General features: G+C 61.8%; 2 protein-coding genes across 2 annotated transcripts; one reads left to right on the top strand and one right to left on the bottom strand.

Moving 5' to 3' along the window:
* Positions 1–3,240: 3,240 nt before the first annotated feature.
* MAB21L4 (mab-21 like 4) lies at positions 3,241–8,878 on the top strand. Its single transcript, XM_066556705.1, has 5 exons — positions 3,241–3,712; positions 4,746–4,968; positions 5,784–5,937; positions 7,068–7,424; positions 7,600–8,878. Exons 1-5 carry the CDS (start codon positions 3,244–3,246, stop codon positions 7,690–7,692), a joined length of 1,296 nt encoding a protein of 431 aa, XP_066412802.1. The 5' UTR covers positions 3,241–3,243; the 3' UTR covers positions 7,693–8,878.
* Positions 8,582–11,965, bottom strand: AGXT (alanine--glyoxylate aminotransferase). The gene is made up of 11 exons (XM_066556703.1): positions 11,786–11,965; positions 11,475–11,667; positions 11,089–11,153; positions 10,917–11,017; positions 10,644–10,714; positions 10,249–10,333; positions 9,904–9,999; positions 9,597–9,666; positions 9,391–9,486; positions 9,063–9,191; positions 8,582–8,756 (listed from the first exon to the last, which is right to left on the bottom strand). Exons 1-11 carry the CDS (start codon positions 11,948–11,950, stop codon positions 8,649–8,651), a joined length of 1,179 nt encoding a protein of 392 aa, XP_066412800.1. The 5' UTR covers positions 11,951–11,965; the 3' UTR covers positions 8,582–8,648.
* Between the last annotated feature and the right edge of the window lie 708 nt (positions 11,966–12,673).

The following is a 12,673-nucleotide window of genomic DNA, read 5'->3' as shown; positions in this document are numbered from 1 at the left end:
TCAGCACCCCAAAATCTTCCTGCTGGGGGGTGATGGCATCTTGGAGCAGTCACACTGCACAGCCCTGCAGAGGGACAAGGCTGGGGGACACTGGGGGCTCCTTGCAGCTCCTGCCCACCTCTGCTGTGCCAGGTGCCCCCGGGTTTTTTCCTCTCTCTTGCTTGTACTTGCCCTTTAGCTTGGGGTTGTTTTCTCCCTCCTGTTTCTAACAGATCAAAAATTCTCGGAGCTATAACATGCCAAGATGGAAACAGTGATTAGCTCATTCAGGCCAGACTCTCTGCCAGTACCAGGGCACTTGCCACCAGCCTCTGGTGACTTGCCCAGACACTCTGCACTCCAGCCATGGCTTCCATAGCCTGACCTTCCCAATAGGAATTTTTTCCTGCTGTTTTTGGGCCAATGGAACTCAGCTTGGGCTCATTGTGGGGTTGAGTGTCCAGGTGCTGCCCCAAATGCCCAGCAGTGCCTGCAGCAGGGTCACTCCCTGTGCTGCCTGTGCCTGGAAAATGCTCCTCCAGGGCCCCTTGCCTATCCTATGGGGCAGAGGAGGGAATGAGAAGGGGAGAGGAAGTGATAGAGGAAGGGGAAAGGGGAATAGGAAAGGAGAAAAACAGGGTGAAAAACAGGAAGGAGGGAAAGAGGAAGAAAGGAGGAAGGGAAAGGCAGAAGGGGAAAGGGGAAAAGGTAGAAGGGGAAAAAGGGAAAAAGGGAAACGGGAGAAAGGGGGAAAGGGGAGGTCCCAGCCTGCAGGAAGGCAGCATTTGCAGCACCAGCCTCTTGATTGTGGCACCCAGAGGTCTGAAAAGTGCAGAGATGAGCCCAAGGAATCACATCCCGCTGGCTCTTGCTGGTGCCAGAGCTCCGGCTGCAGGATGCCAGGGTCACACTGTGGCAAGAGGGCAGGGTTACCCCACTAGCACCAAGACATCTGGGGCCACAGCTGTGTTTCCCTGCCCAGCCCAGCCTTGCCTTCCCATAGAACCACTCCTGGCTCTCAGTTCAGCTTGTGCATGGTGCCCACAGCCTCCTCCAGCATTCCTGCCAGGCACTGACAGAAGGAATGTCCTGGCTGCTGCTGAGGCAGGGACTCCCTCCATGACAGGATAATGCTCCATGGACACACAGCAACCCTGCCAGGAGTGAGCCATGCCCCACCACCCCCAGAAAAGTGGTGGCCTGCATCTCTCTGCTCTCTTTTTCCCACACCAGGGCATGAAGCAGTAATCTCTTTTGTCTGGCTTGGGTTCAGCATTCTTCAGGATGAGCCCAAGCCACTCTGCTGGGGTCTGCTGCTTTTGGTCCCTCTCTGAGATGCCAGCCAGCTTGTCTTCCCCACATGATGGAGGAGGGCAAGACCTGCCCCCTCAGCCCTGGCTGTGAAGCCATTGGTGTGGGGCCCTGAGCATCCCCTGCTCAGATGGCTGAAACCTGGAGTGCAGGGCTCAGCTAAGGAAATGCAGAGCCCATCACCCACTGTGGGGGTTTAAAATCTGGCTGAGACCCCCCAGCCCAGAGCACCCACAGCCTCCTGGTAGTGAGAGGCCCAGTGCAGACCTAATGACCCGGGCTGCAGGTGCTCAGGGATGCTGTGCAGGTGGAAGCTCTGACCCTTGGAAGGCAGAAGGGTCAATGAACATGAGAGAGACAGACTCCTACCTTCACGGGGAACTGAAGGAGGCACAAGGACGAACTGGAAATAACCCCCGGGGAGATCCAGAGCCCTCATCTGGGCTGTTTAAAAGGGTAAGCGTGCCTGCAGGAGATGGGAGGAGCAGCCATGAGCTCCACGGCACTCTCCCTCCTTCCTCACAAGCGGTCCCCACGCTCGTCTCGAGCCTCCCCCGCTTCCCCGTTGCTTTCCCTGCTCCGACCAAGGCAGAATGGGTTTGCAGGAGAGCCCGGGAGCTGCACACACAGCCCCGCTGCCAGAGCCCAGCCCGCAGCCATAACCACCGAGTGCCGCTCCAGCCTGCAGAGCTCGGGAACGAACCTCTGGAAGGTGACAGCACCCACAAAGATAACACGCCCGGAAATCCCCATTCTGGGATTTGTGCGAGATGGGGAGAAGCGAGGGCAGGAATGAGGGTACGAGCGCAGGCAGCTCGGGATGCGCGAACCGCGGAGCGGGGCCGGCAGCGCCTGCGCCCCCTGCCCGCGGCGGGGCTGAGGCTCCGCACGGAGCGGCCCCGTGACCCAGGGGTCTGGGGATGAGGGAAGAGACGAGGATCTGACTCCATGTTTCAGAAGGCTGATTTATTATTTTATGATATATATTACGTTAAAACTATACTCAAAGAATAGAAGAAAGGATTTCATCAGAAGGCTGGCTAAGAATAGAATAAGAAGGAATGATAACAAAGGCTTGTGACTGAGACAGTCTGAACAGCTGGACTGTGATTGGCCATTAATTAGAAACAACCACATGAGACCAATCCCAGATGCACCTGTTGCATTCCACAGCAGCAGATAATCATTGTTTACATTTTGTTCCTGAGGCCTCTCAGCTTCTCAGGAGGAAAAATCCTAAGGAAAGGAATTTTCATAAAAGATGTCTATGACAGGCCCCGCCGCTCCCGACCTCCCCACGGCGGCTTTGGGCTCCGAATCCCGCTTTGTGCCTCCTCCCGGCTCGGTCCTCCCGCAGCCCGGTGTGCGCAGCGAGGCGGGGCCGCTGCTGGAGAGGGGCGCACCTGGGACAGCCTGATGGAGCCGGATGGAGCCCGATGGAGCCTGAGGGAGCCGAGCCCGGTGTTGACAGAGTCGCACTGGGCCTGCAGGGCTGCTCTGGGCACCGGCAAGGCAGGCTCAGGGTCCTGCAGCCTTTCCACAGCCCGGCTCCCGTGGTGCCGCACAGGGTGGGAGCAGCCGGGCGGGAAGGGCTGAGCTGGGCCAGGACAGGAGGACAGCGGCTCCTTCAGCTGGCACTGCCTGGGAGAGGGTGCTGCCGGCACCCAGGCGGTGCCAAGGGCGGTGTGGGAAAGCACAGCGTTCCCCTGGCATGACCCACCCGCTGAGCACTCGCTGTCACCCCTGTGGAGTGCCGGGAGAGGGGACACGGTGTGACTCAAGCCCCCGCCCTGGGTTTGCCCTGTACCTGTCCCTGGGAGTCACCCAGCACTTGGTGCTTGTCACCGCCCGGCCCTGCTTCCCTCCGCCCGCCCCAGCCGGCAGCAGCCCTGCCCTCCCCACCCACACACCGCTCCTGCTGCTGGAGCAGCGTAAATCGGTAGCAGAGCTGCCATGGAAGCCAACACTTCCCTCTGGCGCAGCTACCTCGGCGTGATCCTGTCCCGCGAGAGGCAGCGGATGGAGCATTTCCAGCGGGCCGAGGACATCCTGCTCACCCTGCTGGAGAGTGTCCATGCCAGGGATCCTCGCTTCCTCGTGGACTACGCCAGGAACCTGGAAGCCTTCGAGTTCTCTCTCTGTGCCTCTGAGGACGCTGTGACTCTCGAGGTGCCCCTGCGCATTGACGGTGACACCGTGCGAGTGCTGGCACGGGGGAGCAGCCCGGAGCAGGGCAGGCATCCTGCAGAGCTCCGCACCTGCTGCCTGGAACTGTGCTCTCCAGGGGCTGATTTGGAGGACTGGACTGGTGCTGTGGATGGGATGGAACACTGCCTGCTTCCAGGCAAAATCCTGCAGCACCTGAAAGAGCTCCTTGTTTCAGCCATCGTGCGCTGCCAACGCCTCTTCCTGCTGCAGCCAGGTGCGTACACTGGCACGGTGCTTCCCAGCCAGGGGCTGCCTCCAGGGCCTGCCCAGCTTCCCAGCTTGGCAGTGATCCCTCTGCAAACGTGCTGGGGCCTATGTTCCTGGGCATGTGGCCCACCCAAATCTGCAGGGGCAGGTTAGCGAGCACCTTGCTGTGTGCTGGGATGGGCTCTGCCCCCAGCTGAGGAAGGGGAGATGCAAACTGTTCCCTGCCATCCCAGGGCATCAGAGTCCTCCTCAGGCATCCTCACCTGGGGCTGATGGCACCCTTCTTGGTGGGTGCAGGGTCCACCCAGCCCTGCTGTTAGTCCCCAGGTAGGGTTTGGTGGGCTTGGCTTACCCTCAGCACATTCTCCCCTCCGCCTCTTGGCCTCCAAGTGCCCCCTGCTCCCTGTTTGGAGAGTTGGGAGTGCATCAGAGCTGGACCAGGACCCTGGGGCATGGGTCTGACCCTGTGGCAGCAGTGACCTCAGAAAGGACATGGTGGGAGGGGACCCTGGGAATTGCCCATAGCTGCTCCATAAGCTTGTTCATGCATTTCCATCTCCCAGTGTGCTTCTTGAAGGAAAGCTCAGCCAGGGTGAAAGGGTAAAGTGAGAGGACCAGTGGGTCTGAAAGTCTCTTAACCCAGTCCCAGCAAGTCCAGCATCCTCTCCTTCCTCCATGGCTAAGCCAGTGACCTTCACCTTCCTCCACCCCCACAAAGCAATGAACCTTTCCTGATCCATTTTTCTTGGACTGCTTTGCTTTTCTTGGCGCTGTTCAGCCACCCAGAAGCACAGCTCTGTTTGACTGCTTGAGACTTCCTCCTGTGCCTGGCCCTGACCCCTGCCATGCCTCTTCCTGTAAAACCACCCCAGCATGGCTGGGAGAGGGATTTTACCGGGAACTGCACCCAGACTGCAGCCCTGGGAAGGGCTGACTCGAGTGGGGTGGGACACGGCCACGGGTGCTCAGCACAGACCTGGTTCAGCCTGCGGGACCGGCTGTGCTAACCTGCTCACTGCTGCCAAACCCTCTGCATCCAGGTGACATCAGCGCTGAAAACCTGCGGGAAGATGCCCTGGAGCTCTCCCTGCTGATCCGCGGCAGCTGGAAGCCCATTCGCTTTGACATCGTTCCTGTGGTGAGGAGGCAGCAGGAGCCGCGGCAGCTCCGGAGGCGGCAGAGCGACAGGGGCTTCCCCGCAGGCAGCCTCAGGAGGGCCACGGACGAGGCTCACTTTGTCCCGGCCTCTCCCCTCTGCTGGAGGTGAGAGGCTCGGCTGCACCCACAGCAGGGTGATCCTGCTCCAGGGATGCCCCCTGGCTGGCAGCACTGCTGGATGTAGGCAAAAAGAGGTTGGGAAATGGTGGGGATGTGTCAGCAGGGGTTGAAGTCAGCCCTTCATGATGCCCAAACCCTCTTCCCTGTGTTGGAGAAAAAAAACCTCAGCCAAGTTTCAGACAGCTCAGGGAAAGAGGGGGAATGCAACTGAAGGAGGCCCTGAAATGATCCACTGGAGCTGCACCCCAGCTGTGCAGAGGGGGCAGCTCTCAGGTCCCTGCTCGGGCTGCAGACACCAGCCGTGGCACCTGGCAGCAGCAGGGTGATGAGCTGCCTCCCAAGGCGGGCTGCAGGACTAAACAGGCCTGGACTGACGTGTCTTGCCTGCCCCATGGAGGGGCTGAGCAGCCAGCTGGACCAGTCCATGTCTATTTTGGGAACAAGGTGTTCCAGCTGGATACCCAGCCTCTCATTGGGGACCAACCCAGCCTCCCCTGCCCACCACACATAGGGGAGAACAACCCCACTTCACCCCACTCTTGGTCCTCCTGGGAAGGCAGGAGCTGCTCAGCAGTGTTCCCATCTCTCTCCACACCTCTCAGGCTCTGCTCTGCCAGAGGCAAGCACAGGAGGTGGATCCAGGAGGATCTTGCAGATCCAAGGTGCTGCATTGGCTGGGACCCCATGTGTGCCATGGAGGGATCCCCTGCATGCCAAATCACTGCAGGCATGCTCTCCCCATCCTGGCAGCATGCAGGTCTTCACCTCCCCTGCCAGCAGACCCCACTCTCTTCCTCCAGGTCCTCCACTCACCTTCCCCTCCTGAAGCTGCTCCGGGGAGTGGATTCCCTGCAGGGGCCCCGTGTGGACAGCCTCCGCCTGCTGGACCAGCTCCGTGAGCAGGACTGGGGGGGCCAGGCTGGGACGGGCCCTCTCACCTTCCACCACCTCAAGGTGGGTTGGTTCTGCTGGTTGGGACCGTGGCTCTCTGGGCAGGCAGAGCCAAGGCTGCTCCCCTGCACAAACAGCCACACAAAGGGGTCTGCAGGGTTTGGGGTGTAGCAGCCCGTGGCTGTGTTTGGAAAGGGTTTGTGCTGCTGCCAGCCATGGTCAGAGGGCTTTGATCCTTCTTCCTTGGACTCCAGCAACCTCCAGCTGGAGACACTTGGTGCATTCAGAGCTGGGGCTCTGCAGGGCATCACCCCCTGGGCCAGGCTGCCAGTGCCTGCAGGATGGCATCCCTGTGCACACTGCCCATGCCTGCAGGATGGCATCCCTGTGCACACTGCCTGTGCCTGCAGGATGGCATCCCTGTGCACACTGCCTGTGCCTGCAGGATGGCATCCCTGTGCCACACTGCCAGTGCCTGCAGGATGGCATCCCTGTGCACACTGCCTGTGCCTGCAGGATGGCATCCCTGTGCCACACTGCCAGTGCCTGCAGGATGGCATCCCTGTGCACACTGCCTGTGCCTGCAGGATGGCATCCCTGTGCACACTGCCCGTGCCTGCAGGATGGCATCCCTGTGCACACTGCCAGTGCCTGCAGGATGGCATCCCTGTGCACACTGCCTGTGCCTGCAGGATGGCATCCATGGGCCACACTGCCAGGCTGCCCATGCCCTGTGCTGGGACGTGCCTGTACAGGGCTGAGGGTGATGTTTCTGCTGAGAAAAAGCCTCCTCTCCCCACCCAAGCTGTTTTCAGCACTCTGGAGCCAACTGGCCATGCTGGGGACAGCACCTGGTGGCACAATCCAGGTGTGCCCTGCCTTTTGATGGCTCTCCAAGCCGAGGGTCAGGAAGAAAGCAAGGATGTTTTCTGCTTATAGAGTGGCTCCAGCTCCAAGGAACCCAAATCCTGTGTACTTTGCTTTGTGCTGTATTCTTTGATGTTTTGGGGGTGGTGGTTGTGGGAGTTTTTTTAAAGAAAAAGGGCACATGTAGGTATCTGGCCTTCAGAAAAGTATCATCTGCTCCAGCCCCCTTGGATTCAGCCCCACAGGTGGCTGCAGGGTGTGAAGGGACATCCTTCCCAGCATCAGGCCTTGTGCCTGACCCTGTGCTCTTCTCTCCCTCCTCACAGATGGTGTTGCTGTGGAGCACAGAGCTTTTCCCCTCCCCGGAGGACTGGCAGGACCTGGAAGGCTCTGTCTACAGGCTCCTGGTGATCCTCCTCCGCTGCCTGGCCACCCAGCACCTGCCCCACTTCCTGAACCCAGAGGAAAACCTCTTCCAAGGAATGGCCCCAGACCTTGCCTCCCTCTACCATAAGGTGGAGAGCTTTGCCTGGGACCCCCAGCGCTTCCTCCGCTTCCATTTTGGCCTCCACGGGTTCAGTGGCAGCTGCCAGGCAGACACAGAGACCAGAGCCCTCCTGCAGCTCCCCAGCAAGGATGGCTCCTGCTGGGACACAGCCTACTTTGACATCCTGCTCAGCCAGGTAAGCCCAGCCCTTCAGCTGGGCCAGCACCAGGAGCCACCTGGGCTAGGAAGCTTGGGATGAGCTGCAATCAGCCCCACGAGCCCTCTGGTGTGCTGTGGGAGGCTGGCAGTGCTGGGCATGGGGCTCAGGCAGAGTGGGGAGCCCTCTGCCCTCACTCCTCACCCTCCTTCAGTTCCAGGTGTTCCGGATCCAGGACAGCACACGCCGCTCTGCAGCATCCCAGCTCCTCGCCAGGATCCGCCAGGAAATCCCTCAGCAGAGCTGACTGGGGCTCTGCTGCTGCCCCATTGGGGTGTCTCAGAACTCTGGGGGGGTGCAAGGAGAGCTACAGGGCCAGGGAACAGCGTGCTGCTGTGTCCTTTTATTGAGGAAAGGTGGTACAGGGGAGAGAGCACACCTGCTGCAGCTGGGAGGGCACACACAGCCCCTGGTGGAGCTGGGGAGGGCACACACAGCCCCTGGTGGAGCTGGGGAGGGGCACACACACATACACAGCCTCTGGTGGAGCTGGGGACGGCACACACAGCCCCTGGTGGAGCTGGGGATGGCACACACAGCCCCTGGTGGAGCTGGGGAGGGCACACACACATACACAGCCCCTGGTGGAGCTGGGGATGGCACACACAGCCCCTGGTGGAGCTGGTGAGGGCACACACAGCCTCTGGTGGAGCTGGGGAGGGCACACACAGCCCCTGGTGGAGCTGGGGAGGGCACACACACATACACAGCCCCTGGTGGAGCTGGGGAGGGCACACACACATACACAGCCCCTGGTGGAGCTGGGGAGGGCACACACACATACACAGCCCCTGGTGGAGCTGGGCACTGGGAGCTGCATGGCACAGAAGCAGGAGGGGATGGAGGCATTCTGCACTGCAGGGTGGGGAAGGCTGGGGTGTTGGTGATGGGAAGGGTAGGGCCCTGTGGTCAGAGCCTGCATCCAGCCCCTGCCAGCTTGCTGAGGATTCCCATGCCCTGGGGCCAGGGGAAGGGAAAGAACTGAGGGGCCAGAACACTGGGGGGTGATGAGAGGAGCGATTTTGAGCCATGCCTCACATCTGCTGAGCACAGCCCTCTCCTCCATGCCCCCTGCTATCCCAGCTCCTTTCCAAGTGCCTTGGCTTGCTGGATGTGGCTCCTGCCAGCATCCCAGGGCGGCGGTGGAGTCCCTCTGGTGCCAGGCATGCCAGGCAGTGCCAGCCACCTCCCCGGGCAGGGAGCTCACAGCCGGCTGCGGGGGCAGCGCTGGAGGGCGTCCCGCAGGGCTCCCAGCACTCGCTCCACGCTGGCCCTGGATGAGTTGCAGCCCATGAGGCCGATGCGCAGGACCTGGAGGAGAAGGGCGAGTGTGTGTGCCTCAGCAGGGAGGACTGGGGGGCACACGGCCAGGTGCGAGGGGTTGTGCGCAGCTCCCTCGCTCGTATTTAACTAACACCCCATTCCCTATAAAGAGGTGTCACCGCGCTAATTACGCTAATTACGTGCGTGGTTATTCAATTAGGGGTGATTGTGTGTGGTTAGGATGCTCTGCGTTGCTCCGGGCAATGGCACAGCCAGGGAGGGGCAGGGAGGGCGGGGAGCTGTGCCCAGCCGTGGGCAGCAGCAGCAGCAGCAGCAGGGCAGGGCTGTGCCCACCTTGCCCACCGTGGGGCCCAGGCCCCCGGCGATCTCCACGCCGTGCTTGTCCATCAGGAAAGCCGTGATGTCCTTCCAGCTGTAGCCCTCGGGCACCCTGACGGTGGTGATGGTGGGCAGTCTGGCCTTCTGAGGAACAGAGGAACTGGTTCCAGTCCCACGGCCCCTGCTGACCCCAGCACAGCGCCAGGAGAGAGCATCACAGAGCAGGGAGACTTTTCTCTGGCACCAACAGCTGCCCAGGCACATCCCCAGCTGCTCAGGGCTGTGTCCTCTCGCTGTGGTGGTGGTGATGGTGATGGTGGTGGTGGGCTTGCCCTGCACCCACCTCCTCCTCCACAAAGAGCTCCAGCCCCATGTCGAGCAGCCCCTGGCACAGCAGGCTGCAGTTGGCCCGGTGTCGCTCCCAGGAGCTCTCCAGACCCTGAGGGCAGAGAGGACAGAGGAGGTCTCTGCTGCTGACAGGCACCTCCAGGGCTCCTCCGAGCCCCGCGGGCGCTGCTGGAGCTGCCCTGCCCGCCCGGTGCCACTCACCAGTTCTGCCAGCAGGGCCAGGCCCTCCCGCAGGCTGAAGAAGCTGTTGATGGGCGCTGTGTGGTGGTACCTGCAAGGGGCACCGGGAGGGGTTCGGCTCGCCTGCAGCACGGCAGTCCCGTGCTCATGGGGAAACTGAGGCACAGCATCCTCCCGCCTCATCACCCAGTGCAGGGGGGTTGAGGAGCAGCCAGCCAGGGTGGTGGGGAGGCAGGGCTGAGCCCTGAAGGGCAGGCAGCCCCCGAGCCAGCGCAGGGGCTGGTGGGGAGTGTTTGCAGCCGTGTGTAAGGGGAGAGCCCGCCCTCACCTCCGCGGCTCCCCGTCACAGCCCCAGTAGTTTGCCAAGCAGCCCATGTCCAGATAGAAGGATGGGGGCTTCGTCTTCCTCCTCAGCAGCTTGTCCCTGGTGAAACAGAGTGCTGGGGAGGGGTGGGACCTTCACCCCACCAGCTCCAGGGTGGGAGGGAGCGCAGAGAGCTCCCACCCTACAGTGAGAGCAGAGATTGGCTCCAGCTCCCAGTCACTGCCCAGGGATGGGATGGGATGGGATGGGATGGGCTCCATCCCCACAGCACTGCAGAGCAGGACAGAAGCAGCAGAGAGGTGACAGGCCCCCCCCAGCCCCATCAGCTCCCACCCAGGCTGCTCTTACCTGGCTCTCTCACTGAATGAGATGGGGGCACTGCCAGGGGGTGCATTCAGGACCTTCTGGGACCCCGAATACAGGACATCAATCTCTGCCCAGGAGGGAAGACAGCTCCTCAGGAATCAGAGGCTCCCAGCAGGAAAATGCTGAGCTCTCCGACCTGGCTGCAAGTGCTGGGTGGGAAGCACAAGGGTGGCACACAGGGCAGGTCCTGCTCGTGTTCAGGCTGCTTTGGGAGGGCTCCTGGCACTGCTGATGGTCCCCCAAGGGGAACAGGCTGGACCAGTCCTAGTGCTACTAGCCAAAATGGAGGCTGAGGGGCTGCTGATGCCACTGCTCTCTCTCCCTGCCCATGAGCCCCTTTGTCCCCTGGCTGCCCATGATGGCACTGTGGCTCTTACCCTGCTGGTCCATGAAGATGGGGGCTCCCCCAAGCGATGCCACTGCGTCCACCAGCAGCAGGCAGCCATGCCTGTGGGAGGACAGAGCTCAGCCTGCTGCTCCTGCCACCTCCTCTGCCACACCTCTGCTTGCAGCCCTGCCATGCTGGTCCCCACAGGGGCTGTGTGTCTCACTGGCACCAACTGCTTCCAGCACAACATAAAGCCCAGCACAGATAAATCCCCAGGCCCAAATCCCCAGTGGTGGCCTTGGGGTGCCCACCATGCACTGACCGGTGGCAGAGCTGGCCCAGCCCCTCCAGTGGCTGCAGCACCCCTGTGGAGGACTCGCCGTGGGTGATGAAGAGCACCAAAGGTTTGTGCTGCACCAGGCCCTGCACGACACAGGGGGAAGGTGACCACGCTGGAGGTCACCTGTGCCCTCTGCATAGTGGCCAGCACTCACCTGCTCAATGTCTTGTGGAGTGAAGTACTTGCCCGGGGGCTTCAGCAGCTCACAGACATTGGCTCCTGGGAGGAATTTGGGCAGAGGAGAGTGAGGTCTGGGCATGCTCCCACTGGGCAGTCCCTGCTCCATGGGGGAACTGGTCAGGCATGAAGCAGGAGCAGAGCCACCTGCCAGAGTCTGGCCTCATGCAGATTTGCCCAGTGGAAAAGCCATAAAGCACCATAAATAGAGTGGCATCATTCTTGGGAAAACCTCTAGCAGAGTGCTCTCTGGTTTTATGAGCTGTGTCACCGAGCACTGCCAGGGCTGGGACAGCAAACCAGGGCACCCTGCCCTCAAGCCCAGTCCCCTGAGCCCTGCCCCAGCTGCCTGTCCCAGCATACCCAGCCTCCTGGCAATCTCGGCAGCACGCTGTCCCCAGATGCCATTGATGGCCACCAGCACGGTGTCACCTGGCTCCAGCAGGTTGAAGAGGGCGGCCTCCATGGCACAGTGGCCGCTGCCGCTGACGGCCAGGCTCAGCCTGTTGCGTGTCTGGAAGGCGTACTGGATGCCTGCCTTGATCTCATCCATCACCTGCGGCGGCAGCACGCTGGCCAGCACTGCTCCTGCTCCTCTCGCCCCAGCAGAGCTGCTCCAGCCCCTCCTGGGGGCGAGGAGGAGGAGGAGGGGAGGGAAGGAAGGCTGGGCTCACCTGCAGCACCTCGGGGTGCATGTGGCCCAGGAGCTGGAGCGCTCCCGCAGCCCGGATGCGGCGGGGGACGTTGCTGGGGCCCGGCCCGAGCAGCAGCCGCTCCGGCACGGCCAGGGGCCGCAGCAGCTCCCCCGGAGGGCACACGCGGAGCAGGCTGGTGGCCATGGCACGGCGTGCTGAGCCCAGGAGCTGAGCCCAGAGAAGAGGAGTGTTGGAGGCTGCCTGAGCAGCTGCCAGCATTGCAGCGCGGTGGATCCCGTGCCAGCAGTGTCCAGTGTCCCCATGGACCTTGACCCAGAAATCGGTGCTCCCCCCTGCCAGTCTGGACTCTACCCCTGGCTGCCTCCCCTGCCTGGTTAATGTGTCACCAGTGCTATCCCTGCTGTCTTGGGCCCCTCGTTTTGGGGGATGCCCCCTTGCTGGTGCTCAGGGCAGCACTCTGCAGGCACCCCAGCCTCTGGGACTCCAAGCACTGAGGCAGTCCCTGTCCCCACAGCCCCCACAGCACCAGGGCTGGTGTCTCCCAACAGCATCCCAGCAGGTGGGATCCCTGCTCTGGGCACCCAGAGCCTGTGCCACAGGGTGGCTGTGCTGAGACTGGTCTGGCACAGCTGCCATGGTTGTAGCTCCTCCTGCAGCAGAAAGTTCCTGTTGACCAGAGCTCCCTGCCCAGGGCCCTGCCCTGCAGAGGCACATCTGGCTGGGTGACAGCCTGAGGGAGGCTGCCAGTGGACTGATGTGCACCAGGGCTGTGGTCTGGGACACAGACACAGTCCCTGCCACAGCGAGCTGTGCTCTGCAGGCTCAGCCTGGACCATGAGCATCCCAGTGTGTCCTGGGGATGCCACAGGCCCCACGTGGGGTCGATTTTCTGTTACCTGCTGTGTG

This window comes from Molothrus aeneus, chromosome 10 (genome assembly GCF_037042795.1).
Source record: "Molothrus aeneus isolate 106 chromosome 10, BPBGC_Maene_1.0, whole genome shotgun sequence".
Taxonomy (NCBI): Eukaryota; Metazoa; Chordata; class Aves; order Passeriformes; family Icteridae; genus Molothrus; species Molothrus aeneus.
This window is presented reverse-complemented; position numbering and strand designations above follow the sequence as displayed.